The following is a 22,656-nucleotide window of genomic DNA, read 5'->3' on the forward strand; positions in this document are numbered from 1 at the left end:
AAATTACCTTTGAGCCCCTGCTTAGTGGCTATACTGGGGGCATATCAGGGGTAAAATAGTAATTAACCAAAAAGCTTTTCAAAATTCAAATTCAAAATTCAAATTTAAACCGCTCAAACAGACGCCCCGTACAGGTCTGTACGAAGCGTCCACTTTCAAAAAATTCAAATTTTGAATTTCAGATATTCAAAAATTGAATTTTCAAAATCCCGCTCAAACAGACCCCCCGTACAGGTCTGTACGAGGCGTCTGGTTGGTGTATAATTACCTTTGAGCCCCTGGAATAAGCCTAGATTGGGGGCATATCAGGGGCTAAATGTTCTTTTGTGCAATATTATACGAGGCGTCTAGTCCTATACGAAGCGTATAGTTGTATTTTTTTGTAGAAAAATTTAAAAAAATACTATTAATTCCAAAAAAATACTATTAATTCCAAAAAAATACTATTAATTACAAAAAAAATACTATTAATTACAAAAAAATACTATTAATTACAAAAAAATAGTATTAATTACAAAAAAAAATACTATTAATTACAATAAAATACTAATAATTACAAAAAAATTCTATTCATTACAATAAAATACTAATAATTACAAAAAAATTCTATTAATTACAATAAAATACTATTAATTACAAAAATCATTCTTCCGTGTAACTATCTATGTAATTAAGACTGGGGTTTGATCTTGGCCGAGGATTCATTATCGATGTATACCATTCTAGACGTGGCAAGTACATATCTTCCCATTGTTCTGTATGGGGTCTTCGGTGGGTCAACCATAGCCCGTGTGCTGGTGGCATAGGATAATCCCCTTCTAGCTTAACATGTATGAAGTGGTTCTCGTTAACATGTGTAAGCGTTATGAATAATGGTTGTTGATTAGCCGGAGGACTTAGTATTGGGAAGTAAGTGGAACTCGCACCCATGGTTGTCGTTAACAGGTGCACCCCGATACCGTACGTTTGTGCAATAAGAAGTCCTGCAAAGGGGAAGTCCATCCAGTGATTCTCCCCACAACCGGCCACTGAATCCCAAATTAGGCCCTGACGATGCGTGTGAAAATAACCATCAGCCCATGCTTCAAATATTGGGAACCAGATCGATTCGTTCTGATCCATTTCTTGGACAAGGTCCCTCCTAATAAGCCCCCATGAACTCTGATCCATCCCTAAGCCCACAGCCACAGACCGAAACCCACAATGACCGTCCGGCATCACATCTCGTATGCACGAGACGTACGGATGGAACACTGGCGGAATGTCAGACTTAAACCGTTCGATGATTCCCACGTACTCGTCCCCAATGATTAAAGGAAAACCGTGATCATCTCGTGTCTCTTTCTTCTTAGAACTCTTTGAACGGCTTAGGGTCGCTTTGGGTTTTTGGGACCTTATAACCGACTGTTGTGAGGCCTGAGACGGAACGTACGAGCTGTGGCGAGGTTTATCGTACTTACTTTGTCGTGAACCTTCAAAGCACGTGTTTGCATCACCGAAGGAGCTTCTCCTCAATTCTTCATCTATACGAGAGGCCTCGTCCAACCTTTCTTGTACCTGCTTTGTTGTTGGTCGGCCACGAGTATTTTGTTGGACAACCGGTGGTTTCTTGGTAGATTTCGTTGGAGTCAACACCGCTTTAATCTTTGAAAGCAGGCTTTTTTGCTGAGCTGGGGGGTGCGACTGTAATTGTTGTCTAACAACATCTAGCTCTTCGACCACGTCAAGTGAGTCGTCTATCAATTTACAACTTTGGAAGTTAAGTTTCCGCCAGAAGACGTCTATGTCTTCGAGTTGAATCGGACGCTCTGCACGGTTAAAAACAATATTGTTTAAGTAAAATGAAAAAAGGAAATATATCACACAAGTGTTGTACGTTCAACAATTATTACCTTCACGCATGTACTTTTCTATCCTACAAGCACAGGGCAACCCACAGCTGTGCCACATTTGGCAACCACATGATGAATTAAAGCGCTCCAAGACATCTAGCCTCCTAATTGCCTCTCCATGCAACAAGTCAAGGGCTTTGTGGGATACTTTTCCAAGTAGGTGTTGAAACATCGGGTGTTTGTGGTGTTTCATTGTTTTTTCGATGCTTTCTCGAAAAGTCTTCCTTATTTCACCGAACTGTGTCTCAACTATATCCCGGACACAACCAACTATACGGTCCAGCGAGCTCCTATCTTCGACGTATCTCTTTAAGTTGGCATGTTGGCTCTCAACTCTGTTTGTAGTACGATTACCAAAGTTGCGCCTCTTATCAGTCCACGCAAAGACAAACATCTCCTTATAGTCTTTTAGCCAGTTATCGTACACGTATTTGAAGACTCCTAAAAAGTAAAAATAATTTAATAAAATTTGCATAGGTGAGTCGTATGTTATTAGAAAAACTTACTAGAACGTTTGCACTCCACAAGTCGCTTTCGCATGTTGCGCAAGTGGTAGTCGTAGATGGGTATGGATGGAGACTCAATCAATGAACCCCAGAATGACAAAAATGTCTTCCAGTCGTCGTCTGTGAAGGCACCCTTGCAGTGCTTCATAACATTCTGTTGTATGTGCCACCTGCAAAGAAGCCTGGAGGCGTCTGGAAATACTTTAGCACACGCGCCCATAAGGGCTAGGTCTCTATCCGTTAAAATCACACGTGGCTCCATACATTCATCCAACATTGCCTTAACCCTCTCAAGCACCCACACAAAGTTATCACCCCGTTCTTTACTAACAACGGCATGCGCGATAATAAACGATTTGTTGGTAGGCGTCATACCAACAATCTGGATAAAGGGCATATTGTATATGTTTGTCTTGTACGTTGCATCGATCATCATGACGTGGGGGAATGCACGCCACAAGACTCTCGAGTCCCGATGAAGAAAGAAGATCTCTGTTACGATCTCTGTTCCGGGTTCTTCCCGGATCTCGTAAATAAAGTCGTTCTTCATCAGCACATTTTCTAGTGACTGCATGGGAGTCAATCCTTGTCTTTGTTCGGCTCTAATCTTCGCTACAACGTTTTGAACGTCTTTCTGAACATGAAACCTGTCGGGGTCCTGCTTCCTTATCGTTTGAAATATTTTGCGCGGCTCCATGTTTTGAGCTGTCAGCTGCTCGATCAGTTTCATTTCGCTTGGAGTAAACCTTCGCACAAACGCGTGGGCCGACAGGTCCTCACAAAGTTCGTGGTTATGTTCAATTGTTCCGTCTTTTATCTCCCAGGTTTCATACGGGTGGTTTCGGACAGCCAGCAGGTAAAACGGGCAACCGGTTTTTTTGCTTCCAGCTTTTCTAAGTGTTGCTGTACTCTGGTGCTCACCACCACGATCACATTCAAGCCATACCCTCCCGGTTCTTCCCCCGATTTTCTTTGATCGACGGGTGACAATAACGAAACCATCCGCATTTGCTATTTCTTGTATCCGTTTCTTTAGTTCATCTAAGGAGTTGAAAACCTGTAACATCGACAATATTAATAATAATAATAATAATAATAATAATAATAATAATAATAATATAATAATAATAATAATAATAATAATAATAATAATAATAATAATAATAATATAATAATAATAATAATAAAATAATAATAATAATAATAATATAATAATAATAATAATAATAATATAATAATAATAATAATAATAATAATAATAAAATATTAATAATAAAATAGTAATTTATACCGTCTTTTTTAAGTACAGACTGTCCAGAATGGGAGGTGCTTCACCACCATATCTACCATATCCACCATAACCACCATATCCTCCAACGTCCGAATTGTTTTGATGAACATAAGGAGTGCCCGGGGAAATGAATTGCTGATGATCACCGTCTCCTCCGTATCCACCGTATCCCCCGTATCCACCGTATCCACCATATCCACCGTCTCCTCCGTATCCACCGTCTCCTCCGTATCCACCGTCTCCTCCGTATCCACTGTCTCCTCCGTATCCACGGTCTCCTCCGTATCCACCGTCTCCTCCGTATCCACGGTCTCCTCCGTATCCACGGTCTCCTCCGTATCCACCGTCTCCTCCGTATCCACCGTCTCCTCCGTATCCACCGTCTCCTCCGTATCCACCGTGTCCTCCGTATCCACCGTCTCCTCCGTATCCACCGTCTCCTCCGTATCCACCGTCTCCTCCGTATCCACTAGCATGGTATGAGTCATCTACACGGGCTGTTTCATCAACAGGAGGATGCTTGTTCAAATCTAGAAACGGGCTGTTTTGTTTTCCTTGTATACTAGACACAACCTCCTCTTGCTCATTAGAATCGGGAACGCCAGACTCCTCCAAAATAGACAACCGTATCATCATTAGTAAATAATAAACGAAAACAACAAGTAATTAAAACATTTACGCTAATAACTGTTACCGGAACGCTTTCGTGCCTCCAATTTTCGCTAGAATATTGCCCGAAGATATAGTTGCCGTTCCAATATGATGACATTTCAACACTCCGGGATGATAATAACGCAAACACAAATAAAAGAACAAACAGAATGTGAGTGTTTGTTTGTTGAAACCTCGGATGTGGACCAAGAACGCACTGTAGGTTGCATTTTATGGGAGCTAAAGACGCCTCGTATAGGTCTTTACTCCCCGTATGCCTTTAAGTCATGTCAGACATAGTCTCTTCATAGTCAAATCGGTCAGTCCAAGACGCCTCGTATAGGTCTATACGAGGCGTCTAAGGGCCTTCGTATTGGCCCCTCGTACAGGCCTAGACTCCCCGTATAAGTTGACTGATGTGACGTTGTACGAGGTGCAGAAGTTGGTCGGGAAAAGCAACCCTATACGCTTCGTATAGCCCTATACGAAGCGTATAGGAGGGTGTGGATTTAGGGAATAAGGTGTCTGAATATGTACACCCTATATTATATTATAATAAGAAGTAAACTAAGTCTCGATATATAATAAGAAAAGATACCATCATACTTAAAAAGAAAGAACAAAAACGTTCTCCTGCAATTTGTCAACTCCAGTTCGTTAGAAATTTTGCTTAACAAGTTTCCTTCTTCTCCAAGGCCGGTAACCACTATATATACTTTTTTGACCCATACTTATCTAAGCAAAACAAGGTTTATCGATTCCAATTTTTTTCCTTCACTTAGAAACTTAAATTTCTGGTTTTCGGTGTCCCCTTTGTACATATAAATGACGATAAAAACGCAAGAAGGTTCACAAAAGCCAACAAAAATGTTTGACTCGTGGTTGTTCTACACCTTATTAACGGCTATTATAGTTGTGCATTTCAGGTATGTGTGTATCAGTGATCAACTGCAATCCATCGTAGCACAATACCTACAAGAGGGTTGCGTCACCCTCTTGATCAAGCTTCTCAATTTCTTTATCGCCAAATGTTTTCAGTTCAGATACCTATCACCAATATTGTCACCACCTTTTTCGTGGAAAATAATGTTTTGGATTGTGCTATCATGAAGTGTTTCTAAGTTGTACTACTGATACTAAACTCAGCATACAAGTCCTTGAAACTTTGTATTTGTAAGTTAATTAACGAATTAGCCTCCTGTCATTTATCATGAATCTTTTTGTTTCTATAATGACCCATATACGGTCTAAATTGTCTAATACAAAATTGAATGAGCGCGTGTGCAGTGTGCACACCCATATATGTATATAAAAATAGTTTAACAGACAAGAATGCGTAATGTAAGTATACGTAATGTATGAAATTTTATAGATTCATTAATCAAAGTTTATATGACAAGAATGTATATAAGTATATACTCAGTAACCCTAGCTGAGTTGACGAGTGAGTGTCGAAGTTATCAGGATGTGGATGCTATGATGGTTATCTTGGATCCAAAGCTAAATGGTCAAGTGAATGTGGAATGAAGTGTGATGAATGATACACAGTAATGGATAGAAGGATAATTGATTGATTCAATAGAAGGGAGATGAGAGGATTACAGAAGATTGGATGAGGGAAGAAAGATCTAACCAACTTTCATAACAATTTTCATACCCCTCCCATTACAACCGCATGACCATATAAAGATATAAATTAATTAATTAAATCCCTGCACTATTTCTTTATGTTAACTTGTAGTCATTCAACTTTGCAGGTAATGCTTTCTTTCTTTCACCCCTTCTGAGTTGGACTGGATTTGTTGATTGTGGGCTGGGCTCTTGAATTGCTGCTGGTCCAATTTTGTGCACAACATTACCTCCCTCTTTGAAATTTACCTTGTCCTCAAGGTGAAAGGCTGGAAAAGATTGTTTCAAAGTGGTTGCGTCTTCCCAAGTAGCGTCGGTTGCAGCCAAATCTTTCCACTGTATCAAGTATTGTTGAACACGAGTGTTGCCACGAAGGAGAGTGCGTTGATCTAAGATAGAGGCTAGCTGTAGGGTGAGGGTGGAAGAAGAGTCCACCAAATGAAGGGGAGTGATTTGTTGAGTCGGGTTGCCGGTGCACTTGCGTAGCATAGAGACGTGGAAGACATTGTGAATCTTTGCTTCAGGTGGTAAATTAAGCTTATAAGCAACCGGGCCAATACGTTCCAGAATCTGATAAGGGCCAAAAAAATCTGCGACTGAGCTTGTAATGGCGCTGAAGGCGGACTGAATGTTGCCGGAAGGGTTGTAGCTTAACGAATACCCAATCACCAACAACAAACTGAACATCATGGCGGTTAGAATCAGCATAGGATTTCATTCGAGCTTGAGCCCGAAGTAGGTTGCTTTTGAGAGTGGATAGAACCGCATCGCGATCCAGTAATTGAGATTCCACCAACAAATTGGAAGTGGTGCCCCTTATATAACGGGTCACATTAGGGGGTTTCCGACCATAGACAACCTCGAACGGCGTCATCTGAGCAGCGGTTTGGAAGGAGGTATTATACCAATATTCAGCCCAAGGTAGGTACTTGAACCAATCTTTTGGACGGTCCATCACGTAGCACCGTAAATACATTTCAACACATTTGTTAAGGACTTCGGTTTGGCCATCGGATTGTGGGTGATGCGCGGTGCTAAACGATAAAGTGGTACCTTGTAATCGATGCAACTCCTTCCAAAAGTTAGCCATAAAACGAGGATCACGATCTGTGACAATGTCAATTGGCACCCCGTGTAGGCGAACAAATTCTTGCACGAAGACAGCAGCAACAGATAAGCTCGTGAAGGAAGAATGAAGACCCACAAAATGAGCATATTTCGATAATCTGTCAACCATTACCAAAATGACAGAATAACCATGTGAAAGAGGTAACCCGGTGATGAAATCCATTGCTATATGATCAAAAATTAGGGAAGGAATTGGTAAGGGCTGTAACAAACCCGCGGGCAGCAATGAAGAAGATTTAACTTGTTGACAAACTTGGCAATGGGCAACAAAGTTCTTAACATCTTTTCGCATGTTTTTCCAAAAGAAGGAAGACGATAGGCGGTGAAAGGTGCGAGTGACACCTGAGTGCCCCCCTGTGGTAGAGGCATGAAATTCCATCAAAAGTTGTTGCTTTAACTCCGAGTCATCCGGTATCACAAGTCTACCCCGGAATAAAAGTAGCCCATTGTGAATCTGATAGGCCGAGTACTGCAGTGGCTCACGTACGGCTAAATACAATTGCTGGAGTGTCGGATCCAGTTGAAGTTTATGCTAAAGGACTTGAAGAAAGGATGTGTCCTGACTTGAGAAGGCCATCATGTGCGACGAAAAAACACGGGATAAGGCATCAGCAGCTGTGTTAAATTTTCCCGGCCGATATAAAATATCAAAATCATAACCCAACAATTTTCCCAACCATTTCTGTTGATCCGGAGTTTGAATAATCTGGTCTTGTAAATTCTTTAAGGATTGCTGGTTAGTGATGATCTGGAACTTTCTGCCCAAAAGGTATTGACGCCATTTGGCGACTGCCTGGGTAACAACAAACATTTCTCGTTGGTACGCTGATGCTTGTTGCATACGGGGACTTAATTTAATGCTGTAATATGCGATTGGTTGGTTTTCCTGGGACAAAATGGCACCAATACCAGTCCCTGATGCATCTGTTTCAACCGTGAAAGGTTTAGAGAAATCCGGTAACCGAAGAACCGGAGTGGAACTAAGAAGTTGTTTAAGTTTGAGGAATGCCTCGTCTTGTATAGAAGTCCAACAAAATTTGTCTTTCTTCAACAAGTCTGATAACGGACCAGCAACGGATGCATAATGATGTATAAAACGACGATAATACCCCGATAACCCAAGGAAACTTCGTACATCCTTAACGGTCTTAGGGGTTGGCCAGTCCCGGATACATGCAATCTTGTCCGGATCCACTGCAACTCCCTGGGCAGAAATCACGTGGCCCAAATACCCCACTTTGGTCTGTCCAAACAAACACTTAGCTAATTTAGCCACCAAGTTGTTATTCAGCAGAGACTGAAAGACCAACCGAAGATGTGACAAATGCTCAGTCCATGTGGGACTATAGATTAATATGTCGTCAAAAAATACCAAGACAAATTTCCGGAGAAACGGCCGGAAGATATCATTCATCAACCGTTGGAAGGTCGAAGGAGCATTTGTAAGCCCAAAGGGCATCACTAAAAACTCGTAATGCCCATCATGCGTGCGAAAAGCCGTTTTAGTGATAGCGCCCTCTTGAAGACGGATTTGATGGTATCCGGATAATAAATCCAGTTTTGCACAACATGGAACAACTTAGAGTTCTAGTCCATGTTGCCAACATGGCCTTACTATAAAACACAGTACGCAAGAAATCGCGTATCAGATATCGAGTTGTATGAAGCTTTCACCTGAAAGCGCTTTGCCTTTATGATTAGTTTGTATATTTGGTAGTAAGTAATTATATACATACGTAGGTGCATCACACCTACATTGTATATAACATTTTTTCTATGATGCAAAATATCAATATTTTACACCATTTTGATATTTCTTTATTTTTCCTCGTATTTTTCTAGATGACATATTTCAAAGGCTCCGCCTATCCGGACACCCACTGCGCCTAAATCCACACTTTTTTAAACCTAGACGCCTCGTATAGACCTATACGAGGCGTCCATGCACTGAATTCGATGGGTGTACAGAGGGTGTCAGGCACGTTGTTTAAGGAACCCTATACGCAGGGTATGGGGCTATACGAGGCGTCTATGTTTGGTGTTTTTTTTTGGCTGAAATGAGGGGTGTTTTGGTGGGTTTTGGTGGGTTTTGGTATGGTTTTTTGGATAGTTTTTGAAGATGTGTTTTTTTGATGAAATTTTTTTTGGTTTTAAAAAAAGTTTTTTTTTTCTTTTTTACACTATAAAAAGTTGTTGTTTTTTAAAAATTAACTATTTGCCTTTAAAAATCGTTCTTTTTTTATTTTTAAAAAAGTGTTGTTTTTTTTTTGTTTTTTAAAAATCGGCTATTTAAATATATTATATTGTTTTTAACATTTTACTTTTTAAATATTATTCTTTCGATTAAAATTTTATTTCTTTCAAATATTGTTTCCGTATTATATTCAGGGGGTTATATTGTTTCCGTATTATCTAAATTTAAGAGAACAATCATTGAGTAACCGAATAACTGAAAACAAACATAAATATGACATATATAAGATAACTGTTTACATCCATAACAAAAATATATAAGATAAGTTTGTACATCCATAATAACAATAAAAACAACAACAGGTCTATGCATCCAAATCCGAATCTGAATCCTGATGCTGCTGCTGCGGCTGGTGCTGCTGCTGCGGCTGGTGCTGCTGCTGCGGCTGGTGCTGCTGATGTGGAGCTCGAACCGGTGGAAGCGGTATCGGGGGTAATCCCTCTCTCTCTCGTCTATCCTGCTCCGCCCGTACCAGCCAACCTACCAAATCATCGAGCCTGTCAAGCCTGGCTCGTACATCCGGATGTAGCGCAGCTCCTGGGGCACCACCTCGAATAACGTGACGTGGAAACTGAGGTGCCCCGGCAGGTGGCGGTGGCTGTGGCCCCGCTGCACCGTCTAGATCCTCCGGAGGGTCCTCCACGGGCACTACATCAGCAGGATCTGCAGGAGGATGAACGGGCTCGAAATGCTCTGGTAGGGCCTCCTCTCTCCATACGCCCCCGTCGCGGTTTTTAAACCGCGGGCCAACGGGGAACCTCCTGATAACCCTCATCCCCCATAGCGACTGCATACCCATCCGCGTCGGCATGATGGCCGGCGTCCGTAGATGTGGGTCCTGCTGTGGTACGAGGCCCAATGAACGGGCAATGACGGTCACGTATGCCCCGCCATACAAAAATCCGCGCTCCTGCCGGTGATGGCCGGAGGCGAAGTACTGGGCTAGACCGTGTGCTAGCGCGCACGGCCTCCTATACAACAAACAATATAGGAAAAAAAGATCTGTGGTCGTACACCACTCACGGCTGTAGCCGCGCGCTGATATAGAAGTGGCGAGCAAATGGTGCAGATACCTGCAGATAGTGTTAGCGAAATACAAAAACAGAGATTAATAAACAGTGCATATAATCACAATAATTGCAATAATAAACGTACATACCTGTATAGTGGGTCACTAACAAACGACACCCTCCCCTTCGACTTATCATGCTCCCAATGATCCGCCCCCGCAATCACCTGCCAAAACCCTACAAGAGTGGGTTTTTCAACCACCACTAGCCCCGCTGTGTAAATCTCAGTCTCGATCTCCTCCTGCATGTATAAACCACAACGCACCGCAAACTCTGCTAGCGTCATCGAACGCATAACGCCAGCAAGCCTGAAAGAAATCTCAGGCGGATGGGGAGCACCTGGGTACGGAAGCTGCACTGGCTCCCCAGGAGGGTGAAATGTGAATGACGAAAGGAACTCGACCAGCAGCTCCCTGTAGGTCGGCGTGTGCGCCAAGTCAAAAAGACGATGCCACGGCGAATCGATAGGTATAAACCGACGCACTCTCGGCGTCTCAGCAATCTCCTCCATCGCATCCCAATCGATCGATGCATGCGATCCAACGTGCATCCTCCTAAGCTTCTGGCAATGACGGGCGGCGTCAGTGCCGTCGGGAAACTCTAGATACGGATGCCCCTGCAGCGTATCCACAGGCGGCCGCTGTCTACGTCGTGGACCCTGCTGAACCGGCTCTATCTGAATGTCAACGCCCGACATCAGATCGTCCTCCATAATAAATACTGTATACGTATACAAACAATAATAAATAAAACAATAATAAATAAATAAATAATTAATAATAATAATAATAATATAATAATAATAATATAATAATAATTAATAATAATAATATAATAATAATAATAATATAATAATAATAATAATATAATAATAATAATAATATAATAATAATAATAATATTAATATAATAATAATATAATAATAATAATATAATAATAATAATAATATTTAATAATAATAATAATGATATAATAATATAATAATAATAATAATATTATTATTATTATTATATTATTATTATTATTATATTAATATAATAATAATAATAATAATAATATAATAATAATAATAATAATAATAATATAATAATAATAATAATACTAATAATAATATAATAATAATAATAATATTAATAACAATAACAATAATTAAGAATAATAATAATATTTAATAATAATAATAATAATAATAATAATAATAATATAATAATAATTAATAACAATAATAATATTAATAACAATAACAATAAAAAAAAAAAAAAAACAGACCCTCGTATAGCCCTCGTATAGGGCTATACTCGGCGTCCTGTTCTACAAGTTCATCATCATCATCATCAACCTCAAACCCCCAAAACCCAACAAAATTCAACTTTTAGGGCAAACCTACGGTCTAAAGGCATAAACGAGACAAAAATACTTAACTACGGGATGAAATACGTACCGGTGATGCTTCGATTCTTCAAAAATACGGTTGAAATACGTACGAGGCGTATAGATCAGAATGCAGCGTATATGTGTGTGTTTTTGTTTGTGTGTGTGATCTGTGTCGTCTAGGCCCCCCCCTGTGTTATACGAAGCCTAGACGCCTCGTATAGATCTATACGAGGCGTATATGCTTTTTGATAAATGACCATTTTGCCCCTGTTTAACCCTCAGTATAGCCTTTTATCAGGGGCAAAATGGTAATTAACCATTCCAAAAAGATATTTCTGAAATGGTTAATTACCATTTCGCCCCTGATAAAAGGCTATACTAAGGGGTAAACAGGGGCAAAATGGTAATTTAATAATACATTTTATTAATTAAAAAAAGAAATGGGGAAAAAGTAACCGCCTCAACTGTACTCCTCGTACAGACCTGTACGAGTCGTCCATCTTTGAAATTACCTTTGAGCCCCTGCTTAGTGGCTATACTGGGGGCATATCAGGGGTAAAATAGTAATTAACCAAAAAGCTTTTCAAAATTCAAATTCAAAATTCAAATTTAAACCGCTCAAACAGACGCCCCGTACAGGTCTGTACGAAGCGTCCACTTTCAAAAAATTCAAATTTTGAATTTCAGATATTCAAAAATTGAATTTTCAAAATCCCGCTCAAACAGACGCCCCGTACAGGTCTGTACGAGGCGTCTGGTTGGTGTATAATTACCTTTGAGCCCCTGGAATAAGCCTAGATTGGGGGCATATGAGGGGCTAAATGGTCTTTTGTGCAATATTATACGAGGCGTCTAGTCCTATACGAAGCGTATAGTTGTATTTTTTTGTAGAAAAATTTAAAAAAATACTATTAATTCCAAAAAAATACTATTAATTCCAAAAAAATACTATTAATTACAAAAAAATACTATTAATTACAAAAAATACTATTAATTACAAAAAAATAGTATTAATTACAAAAAAAATACTATTAATTACAATAAAATACTAATAATTACAAAAAAATTCTATTCATTACAATAAAATACTAATAATTACAAAAAAATTCTATTAATTACAATAAAATACTATTAATTACAAAAATCATTCTTCCGTGTAACTATCTATGTAATTAAGACTGGGGTTTGATCTTGGCCGAGGATTCATTATCGATGTATACCATTCTAGACGTGGCAAGTACATATCTTCCCATTGTTCTGTATGGGGTCTTCGGTGGGTCAACCATAGCCCGTGTGCTGGTGGCATAGGATAATCCCCTTCCAGCTTAACATGTATGAAGTGGTTCTCGTTAACATGTGTAAGCGTTATGAATAATGGTTGTTGATTAGCCGGAGGACTTAGTATTGGGAAGTAAGTGGAACTCGCACCCATGGTTGTCGTTAACAGGTGCACCCCGATACCGTACGTTTGTGCAATAAGAAGTCCTGCAAAGGGGAAGTCCATCCAGTGATTCTCCCCACAACCGGCCACTGAATCCCAAATTAGGCCCTGACGATGCGTGTGAAAATAACCATCAGCCCATGCTTCAAATATTGGGAACCAGATCGATTCGTTCTGATCCATTTCTTGGACAAGGTCCCTCCTAATAAGCCCCCATGAACTCTGATCCATCCCTAAGCCCACAGCCACAGACCGAAACCCACAATGACCGTCCGGCATCACATCTCGTATGCACGAGACGTACGGATGGAACACTGGCGGAATGTCAGACTTAAACCGTTCGATGATTCCCACGTACTCGTCCCCAATGATTAAAGGAAAACCGTGATCATCTCGTGTCTCTTTCTTCTTAGAACTCTTTGAACGGCTTAGGGTCGCTTTGGGTTTTTGGGACCTTATAACCGACTGTTGTGAGGCCTGAGACGGAACGTACGAGCTGTGGCGAGGTTTATCGTACTTACTTTGTCGTGAACCTTCAAAGCACGTGTTTGCATCACCGAAGGAGCTTCTCCTCAATTCTTCATCTATACGAGAGGCCTCGTCCAACCTTTCTTGTACCTGCTTTGTTGTTGGTCGGCCACGAGTATTTTGTTGGACAACCGGTGGTTTCTTGGTAGATTTCGTTGGAGTCAACACCGCTTTAATCTTTGAAAGCAGGCTTTTTTGCTGAGCTGGGGGGTGCGACTGTAATTGTCACACCCCCAAAATCCACCTGCGGATAACACCCGCTTCGAGGGCGTGACTGACCAGGATCCAGCCACCAATTATACCGAATACTTAAGTTGATAACAAAAGTAATACTTACTATTCATAAGCTTAGCAAATATTAAGTTCAGAGTTTAAAGTTTTAAGTTCCAAAACAGTATTAAGTAGCGGAAGCATAAGTACGGTAGTTTAAAACAAAGTTCATGATTCAAAATAAGGTAACACCCAACACAAGGGTGAACAGACACTACACGTCCCCAAGCTGCAAGCTCCTTCGTCACTGGTTACCTGCAAAGCATGCAGTAAGGGGTCAACAATAATGCTGAGTGAGTTCACTAGTTGTCCTGTTTTAATTACCAAAAACTTTGTTTCACCGGTTAATTTATCCGTTTATACATGCCCTGGGGAGCTACCCCAAAAGTTAGCGACTAAACTGTTTTTCCAATACCGAACACTAGGTAACCGTTGCGTATCCGCAGGATGCCCCGATGTCAATGTTCTATCATCATTGACGGATTTCTGAGTACATTAGTTCACGACCGTCCCAAACCAGGGCACGGTGTGAGGCTGGTAAACACCTAAATAGCGCTATCAACTAATAACCCGCTCGCCTAACCCGGCGACTAATCGGTATTTGTAGTAGGGACTTGAGTGATAGAGTTTCGTTTAGTGCCGTTAGTTGCAATCCGTATAAACAGTAATTAACCAAAAGGTTTCCCAATACCCGGGAAGGAAAAGTAAGTTTCGTTCCCAATAACTAGGGAAGGTATGTAAATGGTATCCCCTTTTACCAGGGGATAGGGTTGTTAGTCTCGTGTCCCAAACCACCGGGACGCATGCTTTTAAGTTGTGAACTCACCTTGGGTTGCTCGGTAGGTTTAGGTTACTTGTCAATCACGTTGGTCACCACGTCCTAACATGGTTACCGGTATAGGTCAGGTTCGGTATACAAGCATTCACGTAAAAACTTACACATAACTAACACGTATCAAGCATATAAGTAAACAGTGGGTTACTGGGCCAGCCTAAGTAATTAAGCAGTCAACATCAACACATAATCCAGTCAACAGATAGCCCAAGTTAAACACATATGGGCCCAGTAACCAAAATGAACAGCCCACTCGCAACCAGCTGGTCTCGAGTCGCAACCAGGTGGTTTCGGCTTGTCACGTTATGGTTGCGAGTCGCAACCGTGGTCTCGAGTTATCACGTTTTGGTTGCGAGTCGCAACGGCGTGGTCTCGAGTCGCAATCTCGTGGTTTCGACTTGTCATGCTTTGGTTGCGAGTCGCAACCGTGTGGTTTCGAGTCGGAATGCTGTGGTTGCGAGTCGTAATGTCGTGGTTGCGAGTCGGAAACTGTCATTTTCATACACACGTGATGATGCAGATATGACAGTCCAAATTGTACATATGAAATCAGACCCAGATTAGGAAACTACCAATAAGATTTCTACAAACACTTTTCCTAATCTGCCTTTAATAAAATATGGATCAAACTTTGCCATTTTAAATCTTCAAACCAACATTCAACAAGTTCATCCTATATTCATATTTTTCTAGGGTTTTCTCTTTAACAAATCATACATTTACTAACCAAAAATCACATATTACTAGCAAGATTATTATGCAAGAACAAGTAAAACATACACCTTATGACTTAGAACATAGTTTTGGGTTGCTCATAAGCACATTTTAAACCACTATTCTATAGCCATTATGAACATGTTGTCAAACTTCATACATAAGAGTTTTCACATATAGTTAATCTTCACAAGTCATACTAGAAGTCATGCATAACAATTTTAACTAACCCTTTTCAAACATGTTACCACATATTGTCAAACTTTACAAATCAACCTAAGAATCATGCATAAACTACTAACCAAGCATTTTTCTATTTCATAAACATATCATTCAAGCAAGCATAAACAAGGCATTTACTACACACTAACCGGTTATGAAAAGGAGGAGCCGAAAACAAAGAGAAGAGAATGAGAGAAGATGAAGTGTCCGAGTGATCCGAGCTTGACCGAGTCCTTGTCCGAGATCCTTGCTTGAACCGAGAATTTGGAAGAGTTTGGATGTTGTTTTGGGGTTTTCTTAGTTGAGAGAAAGTAAGGAGTGTGTGTGTATGTTTTAGTAGCAAAATGAGGGAAATGAGGAGATGGTGGGGATTATATATACAAGGGGTGTTTTCGGGTTGGGCTTGGGGTTTCGGCCCAAACCGGTTTCGGCTCAACGGCCCACTCGAGACCGAGTGGCCCACTCGCAACCGCCCGGTTGCGAGTCATGGTCTCGGGTCGTGGTTTCGGCTCTCATATATATATATATAATACATACATACATCACATATAATGCACAAAGGTCACGTTTTCATTTAATAATATTTATATACACAAAATATTACAAGGTGTTCGTATGGAAAAACCTCGAGTGTCACATTATCCCCAAGTTTTAAGAACTTTCGTCCCGAAAGTTGAAGCAGCCACTGCCAAGCTAGCGTGTTTTAACGGGGTGTCACAGTAATTGTTGTCTAACAACATCTAGCTCTTCGACCACGTCAAGTGAGTCGTCTATCAATTTACAACTTTGGAAGTTAAGTTTCCGCCAGAAGACGTCTATGTCTTCGAGTTGAATCGGACGCTCTGCACGGTTAAAAACAATATTGTTTAAGTAAAATGAAAAAAGGAAATATATCACACAAGTGTTGTACGTTCAACAATTATTACCTTCACGCATGTACTTTTCTATCCTACAAGCACAGGGCAACCCACAGCTGTGCCACATTTGGCAACCACATGATGAATTAAAGCGCTCCAAGACATCTAGCCTCCTAATTGCCTCTCCATGCAACAAGTCAAGGGCTTTGTGGGATACTTTTCCAAGTAGGTGTTGAAACATCGGGTGTTTGTGGTGTTTCATTGTTTTTTCGATGCTTTCTCGAAAAGTCTTCCTTATTTCACCGAACTGTGTCTCAACTATATCCCGGACACAACCAACTATACGGTCCAGCGAGCTCCTATCTTCGACGTATCTCTTTAAGTTGGCATGTTGGCTCTCAACTCTGTTTGTAGTACGATTACCAAAGTTGCGCCTCTTATCAGTCCACGCAAAGACAAACATCTCCTTATAGTCTTTTAGCCAGTTATCGTACACGTATTTGAAGACTCCTAAAAAGTAAAAATAATTTAATAAAATTTGCATAGGTGAGTCGTATGTTATTAGAAAAACTTACTAGAACGTTTGCACTCCACAAGTCGCTTTCGCATGTTGCGCAAGTGGTAGTCGTAGATGGGTATGGATGGAGACTCAATCAATGAACCCCAGAATGACAAAAATGTCTTCCAGTCGTCGTCTGTGAAGGCACCCTTGCAGTGCTTCATAACATTCTGTTGTATGTGCCACCTGCAAAGAAGCCTGGAGGCGTCTGGAAATACTTTAGCACACGCGCCCATAAGGGCTAGGTCTCTATCCGTTAAAATCACACGTGGCTCCATACATTCATCCAACATTGCCTTAACCCTCTCAAGCACCCACACAAAGTTATCACCCCGTTCTTTACTAACAACGGCATGCGCGATAATAAACGATTTGTTGGTAGGCGTCATACCAACAATCTGGATAAAGGGCATATTGTATATGTTTGTCTTGTACGTTGCATCGATCATCATGACGTGGGGGAATGCACGCCACAAGACTCTCGAGTCCCGATGAAGAAAGAAGATCTCTGTTACGATCTCTGTTCCGGGTTCTTCCCGGATCTCGTAAATAAAGTCGTTCTTCATCAGCACATTTTCTAGTGACTGCATGGGAGTCAATCCTTGTCTTTGTTCGGCTCTAATCTTCGCTACAACGTTTTGAACGTCTTTCTGAACATGAAACCTGTCGGGGTCCTGCTTCCTTATCGTTTGAAATATTTTGCGCGGCTCCATGTTTTGAGCTGTCAGCTGCTCGATCAGTTTCATTTCGCTTGGAGTAAACCTTCGCACAAACGCGTGGGCCGACAGGTCCTCACAAAGTTCGTGATTATGTTCAATTGTTCCGTCTTTTATCTCCCAGGTTTCATACGGGTGGTTTCGGACAGCCAGCAGGTAAAACGGGCAACCGGTTTTTTTGCTTCCAGCTTTTCTAAGTGTTGCTGTACTCTGGTGCTCACCACCACGATCACATTCAAGCCATACCCTCCCGGTTCTTCCCCCGATTTTCTTTGATCGACGGGTGACAATAACGAAACCATCCGCATTTGCTATTTCTTGTATCCGTTTCTTTAGTTCATCTAAGGAGTTGAAAACCTGTAACATCGACAATATTAATAATAATAATAATAATATAATAATAATAATAATAATATAATAATAAAATAATAATAATAATAATAATAATAATATAATAATAATAATAATAATAATAATAATATAATAATAATATAATAATAATAATAAAATATTAATAATAAAATAGTAATTTATACCGTCTTTTTTAAGTACAGACTGTCCAGAATGGGAGGTGCTTCACCACCATATCTACCATATCCACCATAACCACCATATCCTCCAACGTCCGAATTGTTTTGATGAACATAAGGAGTGCCCGGGGAAATGAATTGCTGATGATCACCGTCTCCTCCGTATCCACCGTATCCCCCGTATCCACCGTATCCACCATATCCACCGTCTCCTCCGTATCCACCGTCTCCTCCGTATCCACCGTCTCCTCCGTATCCACCGTCTCCTCCGTATCCACCGTCTCCTCCGTATCCACCGTCTCCTCCGTATCCACGGTCTCCTCCGTATCCACCGTCTCCTCCGTATCCACCGTCTCCTCCGTATCCACCGTCTCCTCCGTATCCACCGTCTCCTCCGTATCCACCGTCTCCTCCGTATCCACCGTCTCCTCCGTATCCACCGTCTCCTCCGTATCCACTAGCATGGTATGAGTCATCTACACGGGCTGTTTCATCAACAGGAGGATGCTTGTTCAAATCTAGAAACGGGCTGTTTTGTTTTCCTTGTATACTAGACACAACCTCCTCTTGCTCATTAGAATCGGGAACGCCAGACTCCTCCAAAATAGACAACCGTATCATCATTAGTAAATACTAAACGAAAACAACAAGTAATTAAAACATTTACGCTAATAACTGTTACCGGAACGCTTTCGTGCCTCCAATTTTCGCTAGAATATTGCCCGAAGATATAGTTGCCGTTCCAATATGATGACATTTCAACACTCCGGGATGATAATAACGCAAACACAAATAAAAGAACAAACAGAATGTGAGTGTTTGTTTGTTGAAACCTCGGATGTGGACCAAGAACGCACTGTAGGTTGCATTTTATGGGAGCTAAAGACGCCTCGTATAGGTCTTTACTCCCCGTATGCCTTTAAGTCATGTCAGACATAGTCTCTTCATAGTCAAATCGGTCAGTCCAAGACGCCTCGTATAGGTCTATACGAGGCGTCTAAGGGCCTTCGTATTGGCCCCTCGTACAGGCCTAGACTCCCCGTATAAGTTGACTGATGTGACGTTGTACGAGGTGCAGAAGTTGGTCGGGAAAAGCAACCCTATACGCTTCGTATAGCCCTATACGAAGCGTATAGGAGGGTGTGGATTTAGGGAATAAGGTGTCTGAATATGTACACCCATTTCAAAAGGTAAGTTAATAAAATCTATAAAATATTGAAGAAAGTATATATTTAAATATTTAAAATAGGTTGATAAAGTTCATAGAAAAGCAAAGAAAAAGTTATTAAAAACTAATTCTAAATACCTTTTTTTGAATGCTAAGCTGTTTTCCCTTTAAATACTAAACATTGGTTTTCCCACAAGAGGTAATTCTTCTTAACCACCAGACCAAAGCCTAATTTAATAACACATAATAACCTCATAAGGCTCATTTTGTTATATAAATCATTATCACACTTAAAACTCAATATGGTTTATTAAATTATTTTTCATTGCATTGCCTTTTGTTTCAAAAAATTTAATACATTTATGATGGCTATAAATCATTATGACCTATCTTGATCAACCATAGGCTTTAATGAGATATAGACTTGGTCAAACAAAGTCAATATAAGTCACAAAGGATCCATCAAATTCAATTTGATCACTCATTCAAATTTGATTACTCATGATCAATCATGTTATCATTTATCACACTTAACGTGACCTAATAAGGCTCTTCGTGCCAAACTTAAGGCTATGATGACTCTTAAGACCCTATGTGATGATCAACAAAACTAAGGTGAAAGAGACAGAGTTTTGGGACAAAACTTAAGGCTGGATACATACCATATTGACATGATCATGGTCATACATAATGATTTTAAAACATGATCTTGGTCATGCATGATTTCTTAGAGGTTGACAAAGCAAACCACGACAACGCTATCAAATCATGACGACCTTACAACAATATATGATACCAACTGAGAATGCATGCACCTAGATCGATCCAACCCATATAAGAAGCGTGCACTTTAGAACAAATCACGGACATGCCCGATTATCTATGAGATAATGCAACTTACATAATTCGGATCAGAGAACATTACGTCCATGGAAACCGTGGGTGCATTAGTGAAACCGAAGGGCATAACCATGAATTGATAATTACCATAACTTGTGCGAAATGTGGTTTTGGGATATCTGATTATCTTCTTCGTGAATATGAACTTGATGATAACCGGAACAAATATCGATTTTCGAGAAACACGTTGCTCCTTGGAGTTGGTCGAAGAGGTCGTCGATACGAAGAAGGGGATAACGTTTTCTTGATGGTGAGTTTGTTGAGTTCACGATAATTGATGCATATGCGGAACGAACCATCTTTCTTTTTAACAAAAAGGACCAGAGCGCCCCAAGGGGATGTACTAGGGTGTGTGAAGCCTTTATCAAGTAACTCTTGAAGTTGGCTAGCTAGCTCTTGCATTTTTGAAGGTGCGAGACGATAAGGATTTTTTTTTGCGACGGGTGTAGCACCAGGTATGAGGTCAATTCGAAAATCAATGGTACGAGCGGGAGTAAGACCGGGTAAGTCATCGGCAAAGACTTCGGGGAAATCACGAATTATTGGAATGTCTTTCACACTTCGTCCTTTGCCCTTTTCCTCCACAACGTGGGCTAAAAAGGAAAAGTACTCTTTACGTAAGTACTTTCGGGCTTGTGTGCAAGACATGAGCTTGAGCCCTTTGGAGGATTTCTCGCCATAGATTTGCAAGATGTCACCGAATCAGTGGCGGATCCAGGGGTGTTTTGGGGGTTCCCGGGAACCCCCTCGGTTTGGAAAAAAAATGAAAAAAAATAGTGGAAATTTTATATGATTTAGAAAAAATTAGTGAGAATTAGTGAAAATCTAGCAAAAGGAACCCGGTGAAAAAAAATCCTGGATCCGCCACTACACCGAATGGAAGCGGAATGTGGATAAACTTTTCGAAGCAAACCATTTTGGCACGGACCTTGATAAGTCAATCCATGCCTACTATGATGTCAAAGCAAAGCAATCGAATTGCATGGGTATGAGTTCAATCGGGAATTCGTGTTCGTTAAGGTTAAGGACACAATCGCGGAGTATGGAATCAATGGTGATAGATTTTCCGTTAGCGACGTCATTCGTAAAAGATTCCGGTAACTTAGAGCATGTACATTCAAGAATTGGTTCAAATTCTATGGATACAAAACTTTTATTCGCACCAGAATCAAATAGTAGCGAAGCATAAATTCCATTTATGAGAAACGTACCATTCACCATATGATTATCATTTTGCGCTTGGTTTGCGTTGATATTGAAGGCACGTACACGAGGCATCTGCGCATGACCTTGGTTGACTTGAAGGCATTGGGTGCTAAGGTGGTTAGGATCACCACACTCAGTGGCGGACCCAGGATTTTTGGACAATGGGGTCCAAAAAAAAAAACACAAAAAAACAAAGAAACAAGTATCGAACCCATGACCTTTTGTGTGTTAACAAGGGGTTTTACCACTGCACTAGGCTCACTTTCATTGTTATGGTGTCCATCTAAATTGTTTTATGGGGTCCGTAGACAATTTTATATACCGTTTCTACTACTTTTTAAAAAAAGATTGGGGTCCGGGGACCCCGTTCCTCGTAACGTAGGTCCGCCCCTGACCACACTTATAGCAAGCACAACCATTGTTAGCCGGTGGTCGTTGGTTTTGGTTTTGAGTTTAGGTATGGTTACCTTGTGGTCTAGGACCACTTTGGCATGCGGAGGCTATGTGTCCATACATGTTGCAAGCGGTGCAATGTCAGCATGTGGTTGACTTAAATACTAGTTTGACCCATACTTATCTAAGCAAAACAAGGTTTATCAATTGCAATTTTTTTTCTTCACGTAGAAGCTTAAATTTTGGGTTTCAATTTCCCCTTGGTACGTATAGATGACGATAAAAACGCAATAAGGTTTACAAAAGACAATAAAAACGTTTGACTCATGGTTGTTCTACGCCTTATTAACGGCTATTATAGTTGTGCATTTCAGGTATGTGTGTATCAGTCAACTACCATCCGTCGTAGCGAAATACCTGGCTACAAGAGGGTTGTGCCACCATCTTGATCAAGCTTCTCAATTTCTTTATCACCAAATGTAGGCCTGTAAACGAACTGAACGTTCATGAACTGTTCGTGAA

At 40.6% G+C, this 22,656-nt stretch overlaps 1 protein-coding gene across 1 annotated transcript; it reads right to left on the bottom strand.

Moving 5' to 3' along the window:
• Positions 1-642: 642 nt before the first annotated feature.
• LOC110899356 lies at positions 643-2,078 on the bottom strand. Its single transcript, XM_022146242.2, has 2 exons — positions 1,893-2,078; positions 643-1,808 (listed from the first exon to the last, which is right to left on the bottom strand). Exons 1-2 carry the CDS (start codon positions 2,062-2,064, stop codon positions 643-645), a joined length of 1,338 nt encoding a protein of 445 aa, XP_022001934.1. The 5' UTR covers positions 2,065-2,078.
• Positions 2,079-22,656: the final 20,578 nt, after the last annotated feature.

This window comes from Helianthus annuus, chromosome 13, assembly GCF_002127325.2.
Source record: "Helianthus annuus cultivar XRQ/B chromosome 13, HanXRQr2.0-SUNRISE, whole genome shotgun sequence".
In the NCBI taxonomy this organism is placed as follows: Eukaryota; Viridiplantae; Streptophyta; class Magnoliopsida; order Asterales; family Asteraceae; genus Helianthus; species Helianthus annuus.